Raw genomic sequence first — 22,803 nt, 5'->3', positions numbered from 1 at the left:
GGTTCCTATTTAGTTTTCAGTAGCTCCTTGCAATGGCTGCCGTGTGGGGCAGCACAGTGAAGCTCAACTCTCATAGTTGGTGATCATGCTTGGATAACAGAAACTTCCAGTTTTATCAAATGTGACTGTTACCATCTTACGCTGTGGGGACTCTACGAAATGTAATTTTCAATCAGTGCCTTTATGGGTGGATTTTCATGTTCCCTTCTGCTTCCTGTAGGCTGGAATGACACTCACTTATGACCCGACTACAGCTGCTCTCCATAACGGGTATGTCACTAGGATACGTGGCATCATGGCTTGAGGGACAGTGATGGTGGAAGCTTCAGACATTGTCCCGGAATGGTTGCGTTGAAGGGGTTACTTAATAAAGGCTTTTGTGTTTGTTCTAGATTTTACCCTTCACCATACAGTATTGCCACAAACCGAATGATCAGTCAAACTTCTCTCACACCCTACATTGCATCTCCTGTGTCTACCTACCAGGTTTGTACCTCAGGGCCAGACAGCAGTGCACCATGCATCTCTGCTGGGTTTTTAAGTGTCTTCATACTCTGAACAGTTTTAAAATGAAACCTAAGTCAAATTTGATGCAGCTTGGATACCTAGTTTGGAATAAGCTGCCTTTTATTTGGCGCAGCGATCGGCTCCTCTGTGGAGGAGGATGTAGAGCCAGGGAAGTGGTGGGAATCAACAGATGGTTCTTGAATCGATCGGGGTAAACCCGTGTACTCCCCTCCGTCATGTGTCCCAGAAATGGAAACATACGGGAATCACAAACTGGAGAGCAAATGAAAAAGCTCCTGCCTTTGTTTATTCACCAGCAGAAGAGAGGAAAAAGACAGTTAAAATGCTAACACAGACATCATCTCTACTAGGTGACATTAACCGATGCAGTCGGGATTTGAGGCCCTTCCCCCACCATTAACTCCTGTTGCATTATTTTGTGAAGAGGTTTTACCTTAGCTGTCTATATTCCCGGCTGAGGAATGAACCCTCATGAAGCTCCTTGTCCAGCACTGATCTGATGGGATTACAGGTCAAGCAAGGCACAGGGCCCTTTCTCTTCCTCTGGTAGTCTTTCCCCACAGCGGGTATACTGCCTGGGCCCAGACAGCACTGTCACTGAGTTCAGTTGCTACCCTTTTCTGTTGACTGTTGTGTTCTTGTTTTTGAAACTGAATTAGATGTTGTAGTCCTGACATCTGGGGTTAGGGGACTATAGCATCTTATCTAACAGCTATGCTGTTTGATAGCTATAAACCTCAGTTTCCTCATCTTTAAAATGGGGATAATAATAGTTCCCACCTATTAGCTTGACAGAGTTCTGAGCACTCAATGAAAATGTAAAGAGCTCCAGGCAGTACTGGCATATTGTTAATACACCGTAAATGTGAGCTAGCAGCAGCAGCACTTTTTCGGCAATGGTCAATGTAAGGCACTATGAAGGTTGGCTCTGCCTAAAGCTGTGAAAATAACGTTGAAGAAGAGAAGATTATGGACTGAAGGCAGAGTCTCGCAGCAGTGTCTGCCATCTTTAGCCTTCAGGTGCAACCCCTCCCCCACTCTCAATCTCTGCACCTTTCCTTTATCCTCCCCTGGGTTGTCACTTAACTCTGATGAGTTCACGCTTCTAGACACAGCAGTCGCTTACTCACTTATGCTCTTCAGCTGTGGAGGAGTTAAGACCCCCCAGTCTTTTCCTTATCTCTCGGTGAGAGCCAGTGGATATAGTGCATCCCCTTCATAAGCAACGTCTACAGCTGATACTGAAACGTAGTCCTTCATGACCTGAAAACGGCCATCTGCCCTGTCTATGTCGCTAAAAATAAGGGCAAGTGTGAGCTCACTGTAGAGACTGTATCAATTATCATGTTACTGTAGACATTTCAGCTCTTAATCCATCTCTCTACTGCTGATTTCCCCCCTTAAAGCAGTTAGCCTGTCTGTCAGTCGTCTTATAGAATAAAAAGTCAGGAGATCAGGGTTGGGAACCAACTGGTCATGTCTGGCTGCAGACAGCCTGCCATTTCAAGGCCTCGTTTCCTCCTTGGGGAATTGTTTTTTTTTTTATTCCATTTCCTGACGCTTGGTAGCATAACCTCTCAGACGGTGCCTATCCTTAGGTAGCAGTGCCAAGCAGTGGTCTGTGGATGTGTCCCCAGGTAATCAGAGGCCCCTTTAAGGTGTTTGCAAAAATGTTGTTTATGTACAGTTAGTTTGGGATGGGGGATGTTTTTATTTCAGGTTTTCAAAGAACCAATGGTAAAACATTAATAGATTATTATTCCCATTTTATAACTAGGGAACGTTGAGGAATAGAAACTGATGGTGGCTGCTTTGCTGCTGAGGAAAGAAAAAAAAAACATGAGATTAGATGTCATAGCTCCCTAACCCTGTCATACTATAAGTGCCCAGGCAATTATGACCACAGAAGCATATAAAGGCGGGGGACATCTGGCCCAAATCGGGGTTCACAGGGAGCTGCTGTGCCTCTCATGATGTGTCTGTAAGGGCCCACACCCGTGTCGGAGTTGGCCTCTTCTCCACTAAACCACCATATGCTCGCGCAGTTGGATTTGAGAAAGTGGCATCTGCGAGAAACCGCCAGTACCCCAGTGGGAAAGGCTGCAGTCCAGATAACTGCAATGTTAACAAGGCAGAAGCACTTAACTTTGGTCTGCCTTAGGTGGCAAAGGAAACCAGAGAAAACAAGTATCGGGGCTCTGCTATCAAGGTAAATCGCACTACATTCTTTCCCCATGACTCTTCCCGTATTCTCTCTTAGAATCTCTGACGTTAACACTCAGGGACAGGATGCAGGAGGGTTCTGATAAGAACTGGGAAACGAAATGTGTCTTACAGTTCCATAGACCTTGAAAAGCTGTGGGCATCGAGAAGCAGACTCCTCCTCTCTTCCCAGGCAGGATGCTTAGTTCCTTCCTGCCACAGACCTGGCCCTCACACCTGATCTCTCAGTTCAGAGGGTGACTGTGTGGATGCCCTTTTAACTTAACTGTTGATGGCGAGATCTGGTTACCTCCCATTTACTGTCCTAGGTCTGCATTTCAGACATTCTTTTCCTCACTAACTCGAAATTATTGAGGACTACACAAAATTTCCACACTTGTTTTCCTGATTGTCAAAGAGATTGCATTCCGTTATTCCTAATAAATGGTATGTGCTTGGAGGGTTAGTTTCTAATGCAATATTCTTAAATTAATCCTCATTCATCGGTATGCCTAAAACGTAGTTCATATCTTGATTATAACACTTCACTAATTTGGATTGTGTATGTGTTTATTTCCTTTGCTTAGACACACAGTATCTCTCTCAAGGGTGAAACCAATCCATGCCTTCTGCTCCTTGGTCCCTAATGTTCAGTACCTAAGTACTGAGTGGGCAAACTGACATTGGTTCTGAATGATCGTTTAATCTCAATTAGAGTGACCAGTTTGTCAGGAACTCTAACTGCCTTAACCTTTGTAATCATTGATAGTATTGTCTCCTTATCTTCCTTCTGTAGATTTTTAACACGATTAAAAAGAATTGTAGAGAGTTAGTAGATTGTTGCAGTATAAGTCAATGTTCCTTTCAAAATCCTCCCTCTTCTAGGTGCAAAGTCCTTCTTGGATGCAACCTCAACCATACATCCTACAGCATCCTGTAAGTTTCTCGCATTAATGACTTTGTCCTCTAAGTAGGCTATGTGAGAAGCCTGTTGAGTTAAAACCACTTTACCAAAGATGGTGTGGGAGGAGTGGAAGCCTCAAACATAGGAAATAAAAATGTGCTGGTTTATCATGAAACTTTAAGTCACCCTTGTCTTAAATGAATTATTGGTACACATTAATTTCTAAATAAGAACTTAAAACAGATCCTATTTTTGAGGCAAGGTGTTCTTTCTCTATTCACGCCAGTTTGATAGGATGCCATTAGTTGAATAACTAATTTGTGGAAAAAAAATGGCTCTTTTACATTCTTTGTGGTTTAGACATAAAGTTCAGACCCAGGCAGTGTCACTTAGCCTGTCTGGGGAAAGGAAAAGCACTAAGACATCAGTGCAGTCCTTGTAAATAACAAATAGGATTTCTTCATCGATTTCAGCATTTGTTATCTTAACGTATATGATTTTTTAAACACTGTATACTTGATCTTATTATTCAGTGTATGTCTCTCAGACATACACAAAATCCAGTTTGTTGAATTTTAAACATAGAGTGAAAACAAACTCACAAACCAGACTGAGAATGTCCGTGGTGACCCACACACGTGTCACAAAAAGGCCACAGAATTGGCTCTTTGGTTTCTAGTTACCAGAGCAAAAATTAGGCATTTTGTATACAAGATAACATCACAATGTTCATAATAAAAAAACCAAATCATTTGTTTAGGAAAAGAACTCAATTCTTGGTCTTGAAATGAGACAGGGATTTCTCTGGAAATTGTTTAACCATGGACACTGCAGTATGATACCGTGTGGATAACGTAGCTGTCAGTAGCAAGTGCTGAACAGGGAATGCTGAGGCAACCATTTGGATACACATGAGACATGTGTCTTGTACCTGTTCTCATGCCCAAACACATATGTCCATCAGTCCACACATCCTACACCCGTGTTCATGACATGCTTCCACACATCCCAATGGCAGTCTGTGTCCCGATACTTGATGGTTCATTTGGGACCACCAGTGCACTCTTAGTTTGGGGAGCCTTTAGTGTATAGGAGGTACCTGTGGATGAGGAAGAAGGACCAAGAAATCCCTTCCTCATATCCTGAACCTCCACTCATTTTTGTTGTTCTGTGCTTTTTGATGATGTACCTTTAAAAAAGGATGTAGACTTTTCTTTTTCTTCCCTTTTTGGTGAGGTTAGAGGTAAGTACTGTATGTATTTTAGCTCTTTGAGGAGACCTGTGTTACTATTCTCCACCCAGATCTAAACTATATGAAAACACCTGCTTGTGCCCTGGACTGGTATCTGGTGATCAGTAAACACCAGTGTGTTTCAGGGCAATCAGCTTTAATGATTCCCAAAACACATGTTTGTATTTAGGGAGTAGAACAGGATACTAACATGCTGTAACAATTAAGTGATTGCTAAAATAAGAGGACCAGTAAAAATCCATTGATTTTTGTAGAGAAATTTAGACAAATGTCCAACAACTCAGTTTTGGTTGCTGTATGCTCAGTATAGCATGATCTAGCCATTAAAATTGATGACAGTAAGGCAGTTACCATTTCTAGTAGAAAGCTAAGTTAAAAACAAGAACCCAAAGTAGGATATTGTTCATGTTCGCTGATACAGAATTTAGCTTTCAGTTAGATGCTGCTAATAACTGGTTCTGTTAGAGGGATCACAGTGTGAGTGATCTTTTTTTTTCCTTTCCTCTGTTTTCTTACACACATTTAATTGGATTTTTGATGGCAAAATTTTTTCAAGCAAAATAAGTGAACATGGAACTGTAGTGTAATTACCAATCCTAACAGAATTGGCTTCCCAGACGAGGGACATGAAGTTCTGAAAAACACCCAGAAATGAAGAATGTCCTCTTGGTCCTACCTACTTAATCTTCAACCTGTTTAAACAAGTTGCTATATTGATCACCTTTTTTGTTGTTGTTGTTGTTAGTTCTTGTTTGTTTGTTTTGTGGCTGTAGAAAACAAAAAGCTGTTTCTCTCCCCACCCCCTCCCCCTAACATCTGGCCGCCCTGGTGGCCAGTCATCCTGGTTTGTTTCATGTTGCAGCCCTTCCTGCTGGCCTGTCTGGCTTTATCTTGTGTGTCTGCACACAAGGATTTCAGTGGGATGAAATAGAACTGCTATTTCCTCTCAACTCTTTTTATGAAAGTTTCAGGAAAGCAATCTGGGAGATTTGGGGGTAGTTGTTCAGAATACCGCTGGTAAGTTTGAGGGAGGTTACCTTCACCTCAACAAAGGATTTTCCTTTGCAAATTGTAACTTCAGAGTCTCAATCTGTGTCTTGTCCCTCCTTTCTCACCTTCCCAGGGTGCCGTGTTAACTCCCTCAATGGAACACACCATGTCACTACAGCCCACTTCTATGATCAGCCCCCTGGCCCAGCAAATGAGTCATCTGTCGCTAGGCAGCACCGGAACAGTAGGTGGCAAATTAATATCCCGTGTTTTTGCAAATAGAGGAAAGTGAATTAGGGAAGCGCTGTCTTCCCTAATACAAGTATAGGCCAGGGAGGGGTGGGGAATGACCAAGATTGTGTCTAGCCTCCTCCCCATCCGGCATTGCCTTCCACAAAGTAAGATAGTACTCAGGAAATTCTTGATCAGTGATGACCTGTAAAAGTTCATCTCTGGATACCCCTCCCTCACCCACACAGCACCGCACATGCCCATGTCATAGCCCATGTTACAAGGTGCAGGTCACAAAAGGCAGGCGATGTCTCCTCGTCTGTTGTGTCCTCATGCGGTGTTGCAGCACAGAACTGCAGTTTTTATAATGACTCGTTTTCCTACACCCCAAGGGACTTGTGGCGTTTTAAGGCTGAGTTAGGGCTAGGCCAACGGTAAAAGATGGACTGTAGCATTCAGCTCAGCCTGTGTTTGTGGTGGCTGAAAAGGGCCAAGGGCAGTGTGTTCACCTCCTTACGCTGCAAACCAGCAACAGCTTCTCAGGAAAGAGAGAAGCCCGGAAATAGGCTACGAATCCCCCCTGCGTTTGGGAACTGAGCCTGCTGAAATAGACAAAGTGGGGCTCCCTGGCCACATCTGCAGGGGTCTGTTAACAATCCCTTCAGGTCTCTCCCTGCACAAATACTATGAGGCATCAACTCTGGGAGTGACCAGAAAATAGCATGGCTTTTTGAGGACAGATTTTAATGACACATTGATGACACTGAATTGCTGCAGATGAGGAGCATTAATGACCTTCACGTGGGCATAGCTTTTTTGTTAGTAAATGCAAAGAAACATGGCATTCTTAGCTTGACATTCCCAGTGACGTATTCATACGCAGTAATTATGCTTTGAGGGGAACCCATGTGTATTTATTCTTTGAGACTTGTAAGTACTTTATACCCATCTCAGACCCTGCCCCCTCCTCCCAGTAACCTGAGTTTTGCATGCCTTGCTGCTATATGCCCTGATCATCTTCTTCTTTTCAGTACATGCCTGCAACGTCAGCCATGCAAGGAGCCTACTTGCCACAGTATACACACATGCAGACAGCGGCGGTTCCCGTTGAGGTTGGTATAGAACATCCTAGTAGCCACTGTGGTGATGGGTAGTTTTACATCAGAGTCATTGAAGTAGAACAACAACACACACACACACACACACACACACACACACACACAAACTATCAAGTCAAATGTTTTATCAAGGCATAGTATCACATGCCTGTTGTCCTAGCACCAGAGAGATTGAGGCAAGAGGCTCCATGAGTTCAGACCAACTTGGGCTGTAGAGCTAGAAAAAGTGTGTGCTTAATAGTTTTTCAACTGTAAAGTACTCTTTCTATGCAGAAGTATAGCAACATCTAGATACGTTGTAGTCCAAGACTGCCTCCAAAGAACTTTGCAGTCTTAATATCACATTTCATACCACTTCAAGGCTCTGTCTTGTTCCCCCCCCCCATGTTGTTACTTACAGGCACATTAAGATAAAATTGGAGTTTATATTTCTAGTTCTAAAGATTGAATCTATGGTAACAATTACAGAAAGAAACCGGTCATAATTCAGAAAATGGAAAAAGAAAAAGTGGTGTTTCTAAATTGCAGCAAGCATGAGGAACAGCCCTCCCTGTTTTTGTAGCTAACTACCACTCTTGGTTATTACCTTGGAATATATTGCCTTTTTTAGAAGTCTGACACCTGAATTATGATTGGCCAGGAAGCATAGCATTTTCCTGAAGTGTAACCTCAAGACTCAAAGGAAGTTTATCAGTCCAGTTATCTTACCCACTAGGCAGATCCCAAAGGTTTTTGAGAACCGTGGTTGTAGTATTTTCATGATCATACAACTTTGACCAGTCACAACTGCCTGAACCCACAGGTTTTACGTGCAATTCTCCATAACATTAAACCACCATAACAATGGAAAACAAAAGATTTCTCTGTAACTACTTCAGCAAGCCTGACCTGTGTTTTTTTTTTTTCCAAACACAATTTGAACTGAGACAAGATACTCTGGCTTCTTGTTTTATTACTGATTTTTTATTTTAGTAGAGGTTCAGCCAGGCAAATGCACCGCCGTTGAGCTATGTCCATGTTCATTTTAAAATCGTGACCCAGCTCTATAATCCAGGCAGGCTGTGAGCCTGTCGCCTTTCTGCCTTACCTCACCAGCACCTGAGGTTATAGGCCCTCCTTCCATTTACTGAGTTGATTCACACTTTACAGCATGGAAGTTTTAGAACGTTTGATTGTGGGTAGAGTTGATGCCTTCGGGGTTGGGAGGAGCTGTGACATGCAACATTTGCACACTGTGTCTCAGACTCTAAAATCTGAAAATACTGAATTATAAACTATACCTGGCTCCAAGGAGATGAAACCAAGAAATTTCTTTGATCAATATTTAAGTTAAACATTTGGACAGGAGGTTCTTGGGGTCTGTCATATTTCGGCTGCATTAGGGCAATGATTAGCCTTAAAAGCTCTATTTAACTTGAAGAAATTCACTTTGAAGGGTGTTTGTATTAAGGTGCATGTCCTTGGACTCAGGCCTTGACAGTGGAGTTATAACTTCATTGTTAACATGTCTCATGCATTCTGCTTTGTTGTAGGAAGCAAGTGGCCAGCAGCAGGTGGCTGTAGAGACATCTAATGACCATTCTCCATATACCTTTCAACCCAATAAGTAACTGTGAGGTAGGAGGGAAAAGTCTCCCTAACTTAAGGGTTCATATGAAGCAGACTGTGGTACTTTTATCAAATGAGGCTTAGAAAACCTCAGATTAAATGTGTTTATGAATTTGCAAACTCAGTCTAGATAAGGGATAATGCTTTTTGATGAAATCAAATACATATTTCCTTTACCCCAAAGTCAGAAATATAAAGCCTAGAACATTGATTTCCAAAGTTGTCCTATAGTAGAAGCATCCTGTTTCTGTGGCTTAAATAGTAACTAAGGGGATACAGCTCAAGATGCTGCTTAACCAAGTCTCAGGAGGCCCGCAGCGCCTCGTCTATGAATTCAGATCATTAGCATCTTTGGAACAAAAGATTATATCACCAGCTCCCACTGGAGTCACAAATTTCAAACTTCACCATGTGTATTTCAGTAGAATGACTACATGTGGAATTCAGTGTCTGGATGGTCTTGTAACAGTGTGTGTTGTTGATCTCATCAAGCCATCCTTCATTTGAGCCCCATGTCGAGTTGGCTCTGGCTGCCTTAGAGAAGAAACTATCCTGCATCCCAAATTTGAAAGCAGACTCCAAAGAATTGAAAGTGACCCTCAGATCCCCAACTTAGTCCCTCAGTCTCACCATGGATGAGCACAATCTCGTTCAAACATTTATGTCTTTAAAACAAAAGATGACAAAGCCCTGCAGTGTGTTTGTTAAATCAGCAAAGACATTGGTCTTTTATCTTTCTCTTCCAGATGTACCGAAGGGAGTTCTTACATGAAGAAGGGTGTGAAGGCTGAACAATCATGGATTTTTCTGATCAATTGTGCTTTAGGAAATTATTGACAGTTTTGCACAGGTTCTTGAAAAACGTTATTTATAATGAAATCAACTAAAACTATTTTTGCTATAAGTTCTATAAGGTGCATAAAACCCTTAAATTCATCTAGTAGCTGTTCCCCTGAACAGGTTTATTTTAGTAAAAAACAAAAACAAAACAAAAAAAAACAAAAAAAAATCACAGATTTTTATCAAATATAATGATGCAAAAAGAAAAAGAAAAAAAAAGAGAGAAAAAGAAAACTTCAATTTTCTGGGTATGCACAAAGACCACGGAGACTTACCCAAGTGCATGACCGGATTTTTGCGGTTTTGTTCATTTTGTGTTTAATTTGTCCTTTTTTTTCCAGCTGTATGGAATGGGCTTTCTGAAGTTTCAGTTGTCTGACTTCACCCATGGTGTTCTGTGCTTGCCGTACGAGTGTCGCTGTGACTCCGTGTTGCCCTTGGTGTCTTTCCTTAGCTTTCCATTTTTCTTTCGACGTAGTGTGAAGTGTCTTATCCTTTTCTATGAATTCCAATTTGCCTTAACTCTTTTGATGCTGTAGCTGTTTCAGTAAAGTTAGTTCAAACTAATGATGTAGACTGCTTTGACCAAATGGGCTGGTCTATTACGCCTTGTAAAACAGCAGCATAGGGCTTTTAAAAGGTAGTCAATAAAAGTTGCTGAAATTTTGGCTTTTTTTAAATATGTAGTAGGTGTTTTTAATGATTTTTCACATAACGTGTAAGGTAGTGAAGTGCAAGAAGGGAGAACTGTTTTGTGTGACACACATTTTCTGGCTGGGGGACTTTTAATAGGGTAAATTGTTTGTGAGACTGTACACTGACAGTTTTTCTGATAGTTTGACCAATTTAGGATATCTGCTGTATGATGCAATGTAAAGTCTTTTTTGCCTTTTTTCAGGAAAAAAAACAAACAAACTTAACAATGTTCTAGATTTAGTGTAGGTAGCTTTGGGGCTGGGGGTGGGGGGGAGGGGAGGGGAGTCACCGAATGTTTTTGTCCTTTATACTAACGATAGTGCTTTAGAATGAGAACCATGCCTGTGATCTGGCAAACCGAGGGGGGGAAAAATGTTGCTATTGAAACTAAATGGCAAAAGCTAAAAGTAAGGATTTCTCTTCAAACCTGAGCTGAGATATGAACAGAAGAAAAGCGATTGGCTACTAGCTCTCTCTCTCTCTCTTGCTCGCTCGCGCTCTCTCTCTATTAGTAAATTTGAAAAACTAAAAATGACTTGGCACTTTTAAAGGTAACTTCACCAAAGACCGAGGAGCCAGTAGCCAGTACCCCACCTTGTCTCAGCATCACATTTTCTCTGCTCTTTGTTTTTGCTGGACCAGTTTGCGGTTAGGAGAACGTGCCTTTTTTGTACCTTTGCATTAGGTTTTATAATTTTAACTGATGTATGGACTCACAGAGACAAATTTAAAAAAAAAAAGCATGAAGGAAGATTTGAATCCAAGCAGTGCCACACTTTATGTCATCACTACAGGTGTTCAAGTGTAAAGAAAACCAACTTTGAAACTATGAAATTCCTGATTCATAAATACAGTTATTTCTACTTTAGTACATATGAGATAATTCATTGTTATTAATGCTCTTTTATTAAGGCAATTGCATACGTTTTAAAAGCAATGGTAAATTAAGTTGTCTTCCAAAACTGTGTACTTGTCTGGTCAGCTGTGGATGATCAGTTATCTACCTCAGAGGCTTTTCTTTTGTGCTGGGACAGGTTGCTGGCCCTCCCTGTTTCCACCGACCAAATCCTCCTAGCTCGGGAGCTAGGGCTAAGCAGTTACTTCTTTTGAGTATTTTTAGTTCTTAAATTTTATTGCTTGTATTTGATGATAGATGTCAGTGACATTTCATAGTTTCAAACGTCCTTGCTGCTCTGAGAAGTGTAGATTCTAGTGAAAATTACATAGTCATAAGAGAAATGTGTTCTTGGTTTTGTTCTTGTTTCCTTTTTTTTTAATTTTGTTTTTAACGAAGTTGTGGTATTATTGGTTCTACGCTCCCCAAAACATCATTCTGCTTTGTGGAAATCCAGACTGAACGCAGCACCCTCCCTCCGAGTATCTAGTGTGTTTATCAGCCCGGGGCTCTCACTACTTGATATTTTTCCATTAGTTAAGACAGAAAGATGATAGCTCAGTCAGTAGGGGAGGGGAAATCTGCTGCTAGGTATGTCTGAACTAAGTGCCATACTCGTCTGGGTCAGATTTGGGAAACAACCTCTGTACATATTAAAAAAAAAAAGTCAGTTAAACATCACATAGTAGACAGCCATTAAATTATAAAAAAAATTAATTTATGAAGAAAGACCTTTTGTACAGATTGAAAAAAAAGATTTTCATAGAGATATCTATATGATCAAGAGAGTTAATTTTTTATTTTTGTTCTACTAGTGCTACATACTTGCCAGCGGTGACTTATTTACCGGTTCAAGATGACTCTGTAGTTTTCTTTCCTAGGACTTGTTAAACGCCAAAAGACATTTTTGAACTGTACATTTGATCAGATTGTTAGCTTTTTCTGTTTTATTTCTTTTGAGAAACCTTTGAATAAAAACATCTGAAACTTTATCCTCCCTGTCAGTCTTTTTTTAAGTAGATTAAGCACGCACCGACATTTGCCTTCACTTGCTCAGTGAAGAGCTCAGCGGATGATTGGTTCAGAAGGAAGCTGCAAACTGTCAGATTCCACAGGACTGAAAGTGCATTTTCCCACCTCCTTGGTACCACTTGTGGAAATCTGTGCCGTGACCATAGATGTCACATCTCACCTTGGCATAAGTCCAGCCCAAAACAGCCTGCTCTTGGTCTGTCTGGGGGTTTCTGGTTGTCCTATGGTATTGGCAGCAACCCTGGGCCTCTGTCGTCCTGGGCAGGTGCTCTTGCACCGGGCTACATCCTCAGCCCTGAGATAAGAATAAAAACTCAGGTCCCCTTCCTTACTGCTGTCCATTGTTTAGAATAAAACAGACGTTTTCCTATCTGCAGCCAACCCAAGCGTGCCAACATGATCTCATCCCATTAAAGCACAGCCTTTAAAAGTGGCCTCTCTTTACTGTTCCCAGTGGGTACCCCATGCAGCATTCATGGGGTGGGGGTGGGGGGCTCTCTTTTTCTCTCCCTGACTTGCTTTATTGGAGGCACATAATACAGAAAGTTGACTCCTACCCAAAGTGGACCAAATGTTTTAACACAGTTTGTATAGTATCGTCTGTCCATTGGCTCTACCATAATGGTTAAAGGGGGGAATAAGAAGAAGCTCTACTACATTTTTATATTCACCTGTATTATTTATTGTGTGTATATTTGGTTGATGGTGTTCATGAAGGCCACAGCACACACACGTGGTGGTCAGAGTGCAACCGTGTAAGCTCACGCTCTCTCTCTCTCTGTCTCTCTACCATGTGATCTCGGGTCATGGGGCTCCACATTACACGCTGAACCAACTTGTGGGCCCTCACACTATTTCTCAGTCATTCCTGCAGGCCCTGGAGTGCACAGTCAATTAGGCCAGAGATGTTTAGATCCCTTTCCCTGCCACAGCTGAGAAAGCCCTAGTACCTGATGGCGCCTTGAGGAGCGTGTCCCTTTGACGCTGATCAGTGCTTCAAAGACAAAGATGCCACAGCGCTGGAAAAACATGGCCTCAGACAAAAAGGGCCTCAGAATGTAAGCCATAGACCCTGTCAAGCATGCTAATCACACGCTTATGTGTCCTTCCCTATGAATAGCAGCAGAGGTCAGGGGAAACTGTCAGTTGCTTGGCACACCTTGGACTTTGTTAACCTTTTCTTTATTCTAGTGTTTGTGATGAGTTCCATGGGCATCTACCTGGTGACATTAGACAGTCATCCCTTGATATCCAAGTGGGGTAGGTTCTAGAACTCCACAGATGCCAAGATCCACCCAAATTTAAGCCCCTTAAATACTAAATTTGTGTAGTATTTGCATATAACTGCCCATGTAGAGTTGTTACGAGATCTTATATGATGCCTAATGCAACATAATGCTGTCTGATAGTTATTATAATGTAATATTCATAATGACAGGAAAATAGTTCATACATGTGCAAAGGTTCCCCCCAAAAAATATTTTCCAACAAGGATTGGTTAATTCTACACACAGATACAGGGGCTAGCCATTTACAGAAGTTCCTGAACACCCTTCTATGTATATGGAACTTGACCTAGTAACATGTTGGCTCCAGAAACGGAATGGACAGCACTTCTCTGGATTAATCAAACTTTGCTGAAAGGTTAAATGGTTTCACCATTACCTCTTAAGTCTGAGAAGCGGGAAGGTAGAACTGTGGGGTGGAAGAAAGGAAAGGATAGGTACATCAGTCGCTCTCTGGTCTGTGATGGCTGCCTTCGATAGCACGAGGGCTACTTCGATGCCAGTTACCCCAACATCCGTGCCCTTCATGAGTAGTGGCACTCCATATGCAATGGACTAAATGCTACAATTCCACATCTTGAATTCCATATAGTACCAATGGGAGAAAGGTGATGTAAATGCAGATACCCAACTGACTGTAGCCTCTCCCCACCAGCATAGTCAAAAAGGGAAAGATCTACTAACAGGGTTAGGAAGAGCATCAGCCTATCACACTCTCCCTCCCCTCCACAAAATTCTTAGCATGTCCAGTAACTAGATGAAGGACTCAGAACTTGGGTTTGAGGGAAGCCAGGCAGTTTCTTCCCCACAAATAGCACAGCAATAAGAAGCATCCTAAGCCATAGCTGGGTACAGGCGAGTGATCATGTGCTCTGTGGCTGTGGGTGCCCTTGGTCAGCATCTGGGGTCACTGCCCCATCTGGGAGGTGTGCATGCATTGCATTCAGGGGATCAACTGCTCAGCACTGGAGTTTCAGTCCTACTCAGGCTCCAGAGTGTCTCAGGCTCTCCAGCTTGATCTCAGTAGGGTAAGATCATGTTTGAGCTGGAGCCACTAGAGGGAGGATTTTATTTCTCAACCTTCAGTGTGAGCCCAGAAAGAGACCAGACACAGCCAGTGCAAATTACAGGCCAACTGCCAGTGAGTGTGTAATACCCCAAAACACAGGCTGCTACAGCTTCACTGTAAGAGTCTTAAGCACAAGTTTCTCAGTCATGCAGATGAGGACAAGAACACACATTGTTTTGTTGCTTAGACTGCAGAGTGACTTTGGTGAGACTTGTAAGGCTCAAGGAAGTCAAGGGACAGAAGAGGAAGCCACCAGCCTGGCCACACCACATAGATGGGCATAAGAGTACCATCAGGCCTCCCTAACCTGCTCTGAATTAAAATACTCAGGGTGACTCAAAGATTGGATCTAGGGCATTCCATCATTTATACAGACACAGATCTTAAAGGAAAGCAGGCATTTCCCCACACATCCTCGGGTATTCCTAACGCTGTTACCCTGTTTGAATACCTTTATCGATGCTTCCCCACACCTCACAGAGTATCTCTTGGTAATAGCCCTCAAACCTGTTTGCCAAGTTAAAACTCTTGCCATATCACCTCCCAGCTTTGGTTCTGCTGGCTGGAATAAGCCAGAATTCAGTTCCAGAAATCAGTAGGTCATTCTGATGTGTCATTCAACAGCGCTGTCCTTCTCTGGCTTGAACCTTCCCTCTCAGCTTAACCTTTTCCCCCTCACTGCTGGCTTCACACCAGCAGCCTACCTTCCGCATGTACCTCAGCTGACAGCACTCACTGGACCTCAAGGAGTGGCCTCAGGCTTCACCTATCTCCTCTGCCCTGAAGGATCCTCAGATACGTGACAGTTTCCTTCCTGACTTCCCCAGGGCATAGTAGAGTTAAAATTTGCAGCTCATAAAAAGCTGTGTTGCTTTGGTTATTTTTTTAAGTATCAATAGTTAATTATAATTAAAAACATGCAAGGGAGTACTGTGAAGTCATTTTGAAGAGAACGTTGATGAGAGACATGCTCATGCCAAAGTGCTAAGTACAGACTTACAGATCCTGTACGACCCTGTGTAGGAGCCATTTAAGTATGAAAGCTGAAGAGAAAGTATTCAGAGTGCCTAGCAGTGAGTGAGTACTGTGGACAGGGTTGTGGAACTCTTTTGATACATTTCTGAATTTTAAAATATTTATTTTATAAACAAAAAGTTATGAAGATGCTTGCAGATCATTTTTAAACTATGAAAGTCACTGGGCCCCTAATATTACAACTGAGAGATTGCTCAGTGGTTAAGATCGTGGCATCTCTTCTAGAGGATCCAGCTTTGGTTCCCAGTACCCAGGTCAGGCAGCACCCAAGCACCTGTAACTCCATCTTCAGAAGATTCAGCATCCTCTTTCAGGCTCTGCAGGCACCAGAACAGATGCATAAAATAAAATTTTAAGATACTGTACAACACATTGGAAAGCAAGATAACATGATCTGGTCGTACACCTCAAGGAACAATTGAGGAGAAATGTAAGTCTGTTGTCTGGAAGTGAGACATCAAGATGTAACAAAATCAAGAGCTAAGTAAGTGTGGGAGGCCTGAGGGACTCAGATCATGTCTGCAGTTCTGCTGGAGGCTGGTACACACCAACCCATTTCTGGTCACTGATCAGAGTTACCCCATGGCACTCGCTGCTTCCTGGACCTTGTGAAATGGTCAAACAAATAGTTCAGTAGCTCTGCTCTTGCCAAAACGAGACTTGAAACAAATGTCCAGAGAGCTTGAATCTCCTTGCCGTTCCGGCTCTGAAGATACCAACACAACTAGAAGGCATTGTGTTGTCTTCTGCCTTTGTATTTAATCAAGCAGCACATAGGATGCTTTCCACACGGTGTTCTGGCTTTTAAACTGCCAATCATTTGCCCTGAATTTCTAGATTGCAGATCAGTAAGTACTTGTAATAGTTCTTGAATGCCTATTTATTGAATGGGCTATTTTTCAAGGGGCATGGCAAAGTGCTATTCACTGTAAGTGATTCTAGGAGGCTGTAGATTCAGATTAGTGTGCTGAATTACAAGTTCTAGCCAAAGGCTCTTAGGCCATGTACTTCATCCCTCTCAGTGCCCATTGCTCTCATTTTGAAGGACAGCCTTTTCTATAATAGCACAATTGTTCAGCACCTTCATTCACGCCTACATTTCACTCTTTAAACACACACACACACACACACACAGTGAAAGTGTGCATGAACTCACAATACTTCTAGAGCTTACATGCTACTCTGAGGATACTGTCTAGTCTCTCTTCTTCCCCTGAAGCAGTAGCCCAAGGCTGTCACTAGACTGCACATTTGGGTAAGTGGCCCTTCCTGTAACCAGTGCACTGGAGAACGAATGAATGATACCTTCTATTACATCACATTACACATTTCCTAGGATTCTCACAAGTGATGTTGTATCTCTGCTTTACCGGTCAGCAGACCCTTGAGAGCTGAGAACAGAGAACAGAGGGCCTTGAGTGGCCTCCTGTCAAAAACTGTTAACACTTGTTCTCATTCCTTCTCCTAAATCAAGGAGAGGTTTCTGTTGCCATAGTGTGTCTTTCCATTGGGATGACATTTGATGTAGTAAATATTTAAACATTTGTAAAACAGCAAAATCCAAAATACAGTACAAAGACCTCTGATTTATTTGGAAGCAAATTACTGACCTATGACTCCACACAAAGGGCACTCTGTGTGATCACAATTCAACTATGAAAATAAGGAAAGCCATGTTAACCACTGATAAACCCTCAGACCACAGTCAAGTTTCAGCAGTGGTCCTGGTTTTCTTCTTTGTTGCAAGAAGATCCAGCTGGAAATCACACAGTGCATTCAGCTGTCCTGTTTGTATTTTCCCTCAGTCTGAAGTTGCCCATCTGTCCTTGATTTCATGACTTCAACACAATTAAGGAATATAGACCAGTTACGTGGGGAACATAGCCTCCGATTGGTGTGTAATATTTCTGGGCCATCCACCACTGGCAGGATTGCCACCAAGTAAAGCTGGGTCCCATCAAGAAAGCATCATGTCAGCTTGCTTTGTTTGTGATGTCCTGCTTCTCCTTGGGGCACAGTGACATCTGCCAGCCGTTATACTATAAAGTTACTCTTTGCTACTTGGCAGTTAAAAAGCATCTTGTGGGAAGTAAGTTGTCGGAAAGTCTCTCATCCTGTTACTCATTTCCTTATCTGTGTGAATAGGGATTTGGGTTTTCTTATTTTATTCAATGGGTAGCAAGCAGTTATACCTTTAATAGCCAAATGATCCCAGGTTTGGCTAGTGTAGCCAGCTACTGTGTCTTTCAGATATGCCCAGGCATTGTATAAGTACTGTCTTTCTTTCTGGTCTATTTTGGTTGCTACTGCATCAGCTAGAATCTCCCATTTCTGTCAACTTCTTTTCAGTAGAAGCTAGCTTTTGGATGCTAAGATCTGGCCTGTAGTGCTTGTTCCCAACCCATCACTAACCCTTGACACTGAACAGTGCAGAGGGAGTACATGCACACAGCTACACACCTGTCTTACTGAACATGTTAGAAAACATGAATTTCTACCGCCATACCCACTGGTTTCAAACCAACACCACAGGATTCCCTTTCCCTCTACATCTTCATAGTTCTTTTTTTTCTGAACACAGAAACCTGGAATCCTTGATAAGCTCGCCCACTTGATCAATTCCCCCTGTCTAACCCATCTCTCATCTCTGTTAGTTCCCAAGTTGCAAGTTTCAGCCCGGATCCCCCCCCCCCAGGCTCCAACTTCTCCCCCTGCGGGGCCAGGCTGGCAAGGGAGAGACTCTTTGTACCCGGATCAGGCAGCTGGCAGAGGTTCTACCCTACAATGTCACATGAGTGCCCTCTGGCGTAAGCTCGTCCCCTGAAGTCTGCCTATCTCTGTCGTGTGAAACATGGTAAAGTTGGAACAGCTAGTGAGCAGGAAAGGTGACAGTAGCAAACCCAGAGAGGAAATGTAAAGAAAGAATAGGAGCCCAAGGGAGAGAGGGAGAAGAAAACAGAAGAGATGCCAGATGACGGAAGGTTCCACAGTGCTGGCCAGGCTGTTAAGAAAGAGTAGAAGATGCAGTGAGCTGTGACTGCCATCATCGCTCCCAGAACTGTGACCTTGCAGATGTGCTCCTAGCCACCAACCTTAGTGCGGGTTTCATTAAAGGGGCAGCTGTGTTTCTAAGATGCCAGCAGGGAGTTGCTGTTTCTGAGACTGTAAAGCCAAGTCCTGCGCTAAGCTCCAGAAAGACCCAAGCCTCCCAGGACCTCTCCAGTACCTCCCACCATGAACTAGCCTTGAAGCACATGGGGACATTCTCACCACTTGAACTGTTTCATTAAGCTTGGGTTGTTATTTTTGAATGTTATAATTGTTATGTTTTAATTGTACCTCATTAAACTGGGGGAGGGGAAGAATGAAAATAAAACCAATCTTGATAATTACTTTATCTTTGTTTTTGTTTTGTGTATATGTAGTATGCATGTATGTGTGTGTTGCAATATTCGTGTGTGGGGGGGGCAGTATGCATGTGTGTGTATGCAGTATGCATGTATGTGTATGCAGTATGTATGTGTCTGTGCAACTGTGGATGTGAAGTTCAGAGGTCAGCCACTGAAGTGTTAGTCAACATCCGTGGGAAATAGTGAATTTCCTCCAATGGAATCCATCTGAGTTGGTTGGCATCCCACTTGGCCCTCTGTACAACTCTGGTCAGTACTGAAAATCCATTGTCTCCATGTTCCTACCTCCTGCTTCATCCGCCTGGTGGAGTCTGGCATCTCCTCCAGTCTCTCCTCAGCTCAGTGACCACCTTGCCACTGCTTCTTTTTATTATTATTATTAAAATATCTTATTTACTTTTTGTCCCTGCTTCTTAAAATGCCATACCATCTCCACAAACACCTTTTGCTAAGTATATTGTATCATCTACAACTTATTTTTGTTGTTATATGGTATTCTATTTGATACCACTCTATTGTTGATAGGTGTGTGGTTCTCTCCAGTTTGTAAATACCCTGACAAACATGCTTGCACACATCTCCTGGTACATCTGTACACGTGTTTCTATAGCATTCATGACTTAGGAGCGCCGGTGCTAGCTTTTGCTTTACAAAATTATATAAATAATCTTTAGAAGAGTAATCATTCTAAGGTTAGATATAATACTCTCCGTTCTTGCAAGAAATGCCTCTTTTTGACATGCAAAGAACAGAAGAACTCAGTGATTGGTAATGATGAGCAGAGTGCATGAGGAACCATATCTGGGAGAGGGCTGGTCTTCCTGGGAGAGGTAAGGAAAGGTGCAGAGTCCCAGGTATAGTGAGTATAAGTGAGTTTCTATGTACAGGCGTGTGTGCTCTCCTCTGTGAGCACTATGAAAGGTTCTCTCCATCCCTACAAAGAAGGGGCTGGATAAGCTTTAACTTCCCTTCGTTTCTGCATTTTACCCGAAAGCTTGATATTAACTCTAACATCCAGTGGGAGGGGGAGAAGGGGCTGGATAAGCACGGATGTACTTCTCAGTCAAGGGGCTCCAGTACCTCAGCTGATGTCCCAGTGGCTCCCACAGACCGCCGCAACAGCTGAAGAGCTGACCAAGCTGCTGCTGGGATAGTTTACTGCTCACAGTCCACCCCAGTCCCTAGCCAGAAGGAAGTCACTTTCTACTCTGCTAGCCCCCACTACGACTCTGCCCGTCTCAGGGTTAAGTCCAAACAACAGCATCCATGCACTAATGCGGCCACTGCGTGGGTATTGTGGTAGACCTTTCTTGTAGACTCATGGTTCACCAGCAGAAGCAGGGGAGATGGGGGAGGCTGGAGAAAGCGCACCTGTGCATTTTTTTAAAGCTACGTGGTATTTCCTTTTCGGTATTGGGAAACTAGGGCCTTACCTTACTCCTCAGTATCTTTCCCTTCCCAGTCCCGTAAATGTTCTGCCACTTATCAACACCGCACTTGTATACCCACTGGGGGTGGATGAGAGCCCTGCTTTTAGGATTCCCTGTGTCATCTGCCCGAAAACTGTCAGTACAAACACACTACAGTGACCCTGTGAGCTACGCCCCTGCAGTGGTGTGGTTACAGCTGTCTCATAAATTACAGGCTGCTTAAATATCTAAAACAACTCAGTGTTTCTATCAATGATTATACTTTCTTAAAATTAGGTTATCAGAGGCACTAGCAAGAAATAAGTGATCTAAATTAACATTAATTACTGCCTTTTAGCAGTAAAACGTACCATACATTTACTTAAGTTCAGGTCATCCACGACTGCCAGCCAAAGGAGTTTGAGTGAAAAACAAACAAACAAACAAAAACCTGCCCAGTCACCCAGTGAGAGATTTAGATTTCACCATGGTTTAACGATTTTTTTTTCCCCATGCAGAATTAAGAATCTACACCTTGAAAAACACAAGAACACAGAATTCATGAAAGTCTACTCAGGTTGTTCGTTACAGTGGCCAGATTTGTGACTTCTGGGATATTGCTTGTCATCCTAAGCCCATGGTCTGGGTGTTGTACAGAGTTGTGCAACATGTGTTTAGCTAGGTAGGATGGGCAGGGAACCACTGGAACCTGTCATCAAAAGGAAGACTTTAAAACGTGCCTGACCAGTAGGAGGCACATGTTTTCCATGCCTGCTCACAGCGGAGACTTTTCTCTAACTCTCAGCAGAGCTGGTACTACCTACCATACTAGCACTGAATAGCCCACAAAGCCAGCAGAGAATCCCCATTTCCTTCATTCTATGTCCATCCTTTATAATGTTTCTAAATGTGCTTCCCAAATTCAGCCGTGGAGACCATGACAGTTGATAACGGCACCTTGACTGAGATACACACTGAGCGTGTATTTGAGCGAGTGTCCAGAGAAGTTAATGCTCTCTGCATGTGGGCAGCACCATCCCACCAGTTGTATTGAATAAGACACAGGAAAGGGAACAAGATGGCTTAGCAGCAATGTCCGTGTCCCTGCTTCCCATCTGTCCCAGCTGCCTCAGGCTTCTGCTGACATGCCTTTCCCATGTGATGGACCCAACCCTCAACCAGGGAGCTAAATAAGCCCTTCCTTCAGTTGTTTTGATCAGGTATCCTGTCTCTGCCACAAGAAAGGGAACTAACCCGGCCACCTTGTATGCTGCATACACGTATACGCTTGCAAATTACCCTCTTCTCTACATCCCAGAAGACTGACTTTCAGGGTGTCATCAGACAGTCTCACTTGCCTCTGCTTTTTTGGGGAGATATATCTAGCAAGAGGTACCAAGAGGCTGCAAGGCAGGTTAGAAGAAAGAGATTAGTGGGTTAAGACATACAAGATTGCTCAGGCTCCCTCCCTGTGGGCCACAGGAACTAAACTGTACCCCACCCCATTCCTATGCTAAACTTAGTCCCCAGAACCTCAGAAAGTGACTGCAACTGGAAATAGGACCTAATCCCAGTACCCCAGAATGTGACCAACACTAGAAATAGAACCCCTAGTGCATCAGAACATAGTTGTATCTAAAATTGTGCTTAACCCCCAGTATTTCAGGATGTTATGACATCTGGAGATAGGCAGATGAGATAAAATAAGATCATTAGGTATGCCTTATCCAGGATAACTAGAGGTCCTATAATAACGAGAAATGTGGACACAGAGACAGAGCGCAGTGCCACACAAAGGCACAGGGGAAAGACAACAGTGGAAGAATCTTCACAAGAAGCCAACCTGCCAGAGCCTTAGCCTTGGACTCCAGGTCTGCAGAACTTCAGCAAAATCTATTTCCATTGCCTCAGCCATCAAGTTCTAGTGACCTCCTTTGGGAACTCGAGCAGACCAAGACAGCTCCTGTAATCCAGGCCACATCCCATGGTCATAGTTTCCTGGGGAGTTCTGGGCTCTTCTCTCCTCCCTTTCAGGTTTGAGGAGGACAGAGGGGCTCCCTATCGCTTCCTGTCAATGTTGGTTTCTCTGAACTGGGCCCCAGCCTTGGTAGATGTCTTCCTTCAACTGGCTTCACTTACCATGCTTTTTTTTTTTTCAGTAGTCTCGTGTCACTTGGAGGGACACAGACATTGATTTTGTTCCCCTTACAAGAGCTGCCTATTATGTTTCCAAGTGCAAGTTCCCTATCGAAAGAAAACAGACCAGCCCAGCAGGGGACCACCACTCCTGCCATGTTA

The 22,803-nt window shown here is 43.1% G+C and overlaps 1 protein-coding gene across 13 annotated transcripts in view; it reads left to right on the top strand.

Annotated features, from left to right (window-relative positions):
• The window catches only part of Rbms1 (RNA binding motif single stranded interacting protein 1), a 210,195-nt gene extending 197,939 nt beyond the window's left edge, over nt 1-12,256 (top strand). For 8 of the 13 annotated variants that reach the window (XM_040745435.1, XM_005068999.4, XM_021226578.2 and 5 more), the window contains 8 exons: nt 221-270; nt 393-486; nt 2,690-2,737; nt 3,616-3,666; nt 6,010-6,120; nt 7,139-7,219; nt 8,758-8,842; nt 9,580-12,256. In XM_040745435.1, the coding sequence (XP_040601369.1) occupies nt 221-270; nt 393-486; nt 2,690-2,737; nt 3,616-3,666; nt 6,010-6,120; nt 7,139-7,219; nt 8,758-8,835 (513 nt within the window). In that variant the 3' untranslated portion in view covers nt 8,836-8,842; nt 9,580-12,256. The remainder of the gene's footprint in view (nt 1-220; nt 271-392; nt 487-2,689; nt 2,738-3,615; nt 3,667-6,009; nt 6,121-7,138; nt 7,220-8,757; nt 8,843-9,579) is intronic. The other 5 variants (XM_040745436.1, XM_005069002.4, XM_040745438.1 and 2 more) reach the window with 1 other exon arrangement.
• The last annotated feature ends 10,547 nt before the right edge of the window (nt 12,257-22,803 follow it).

Source organism: Mesocricetus auratus, unplaced genomic scaffold, assembly GCF_017639785.1.
Source record: "Mesocricetus auratus isolate SY011 unplaced genomic scaffold, BCM_Maur_2.0 Super-Scaffold_100004, whole genome shotgun sequence".
NCBI classification, from domain to species: Eukaryota; Metazoa; Chordata; class Mammalia; order Rodentia; family Cricetidae; genus Mesocricetus; species Mesocricetus auratus.
Note: the sequence above shows the minus strand (reverse complement) of the source record. Positions and strands in the feature narration are given on the sequence as shown.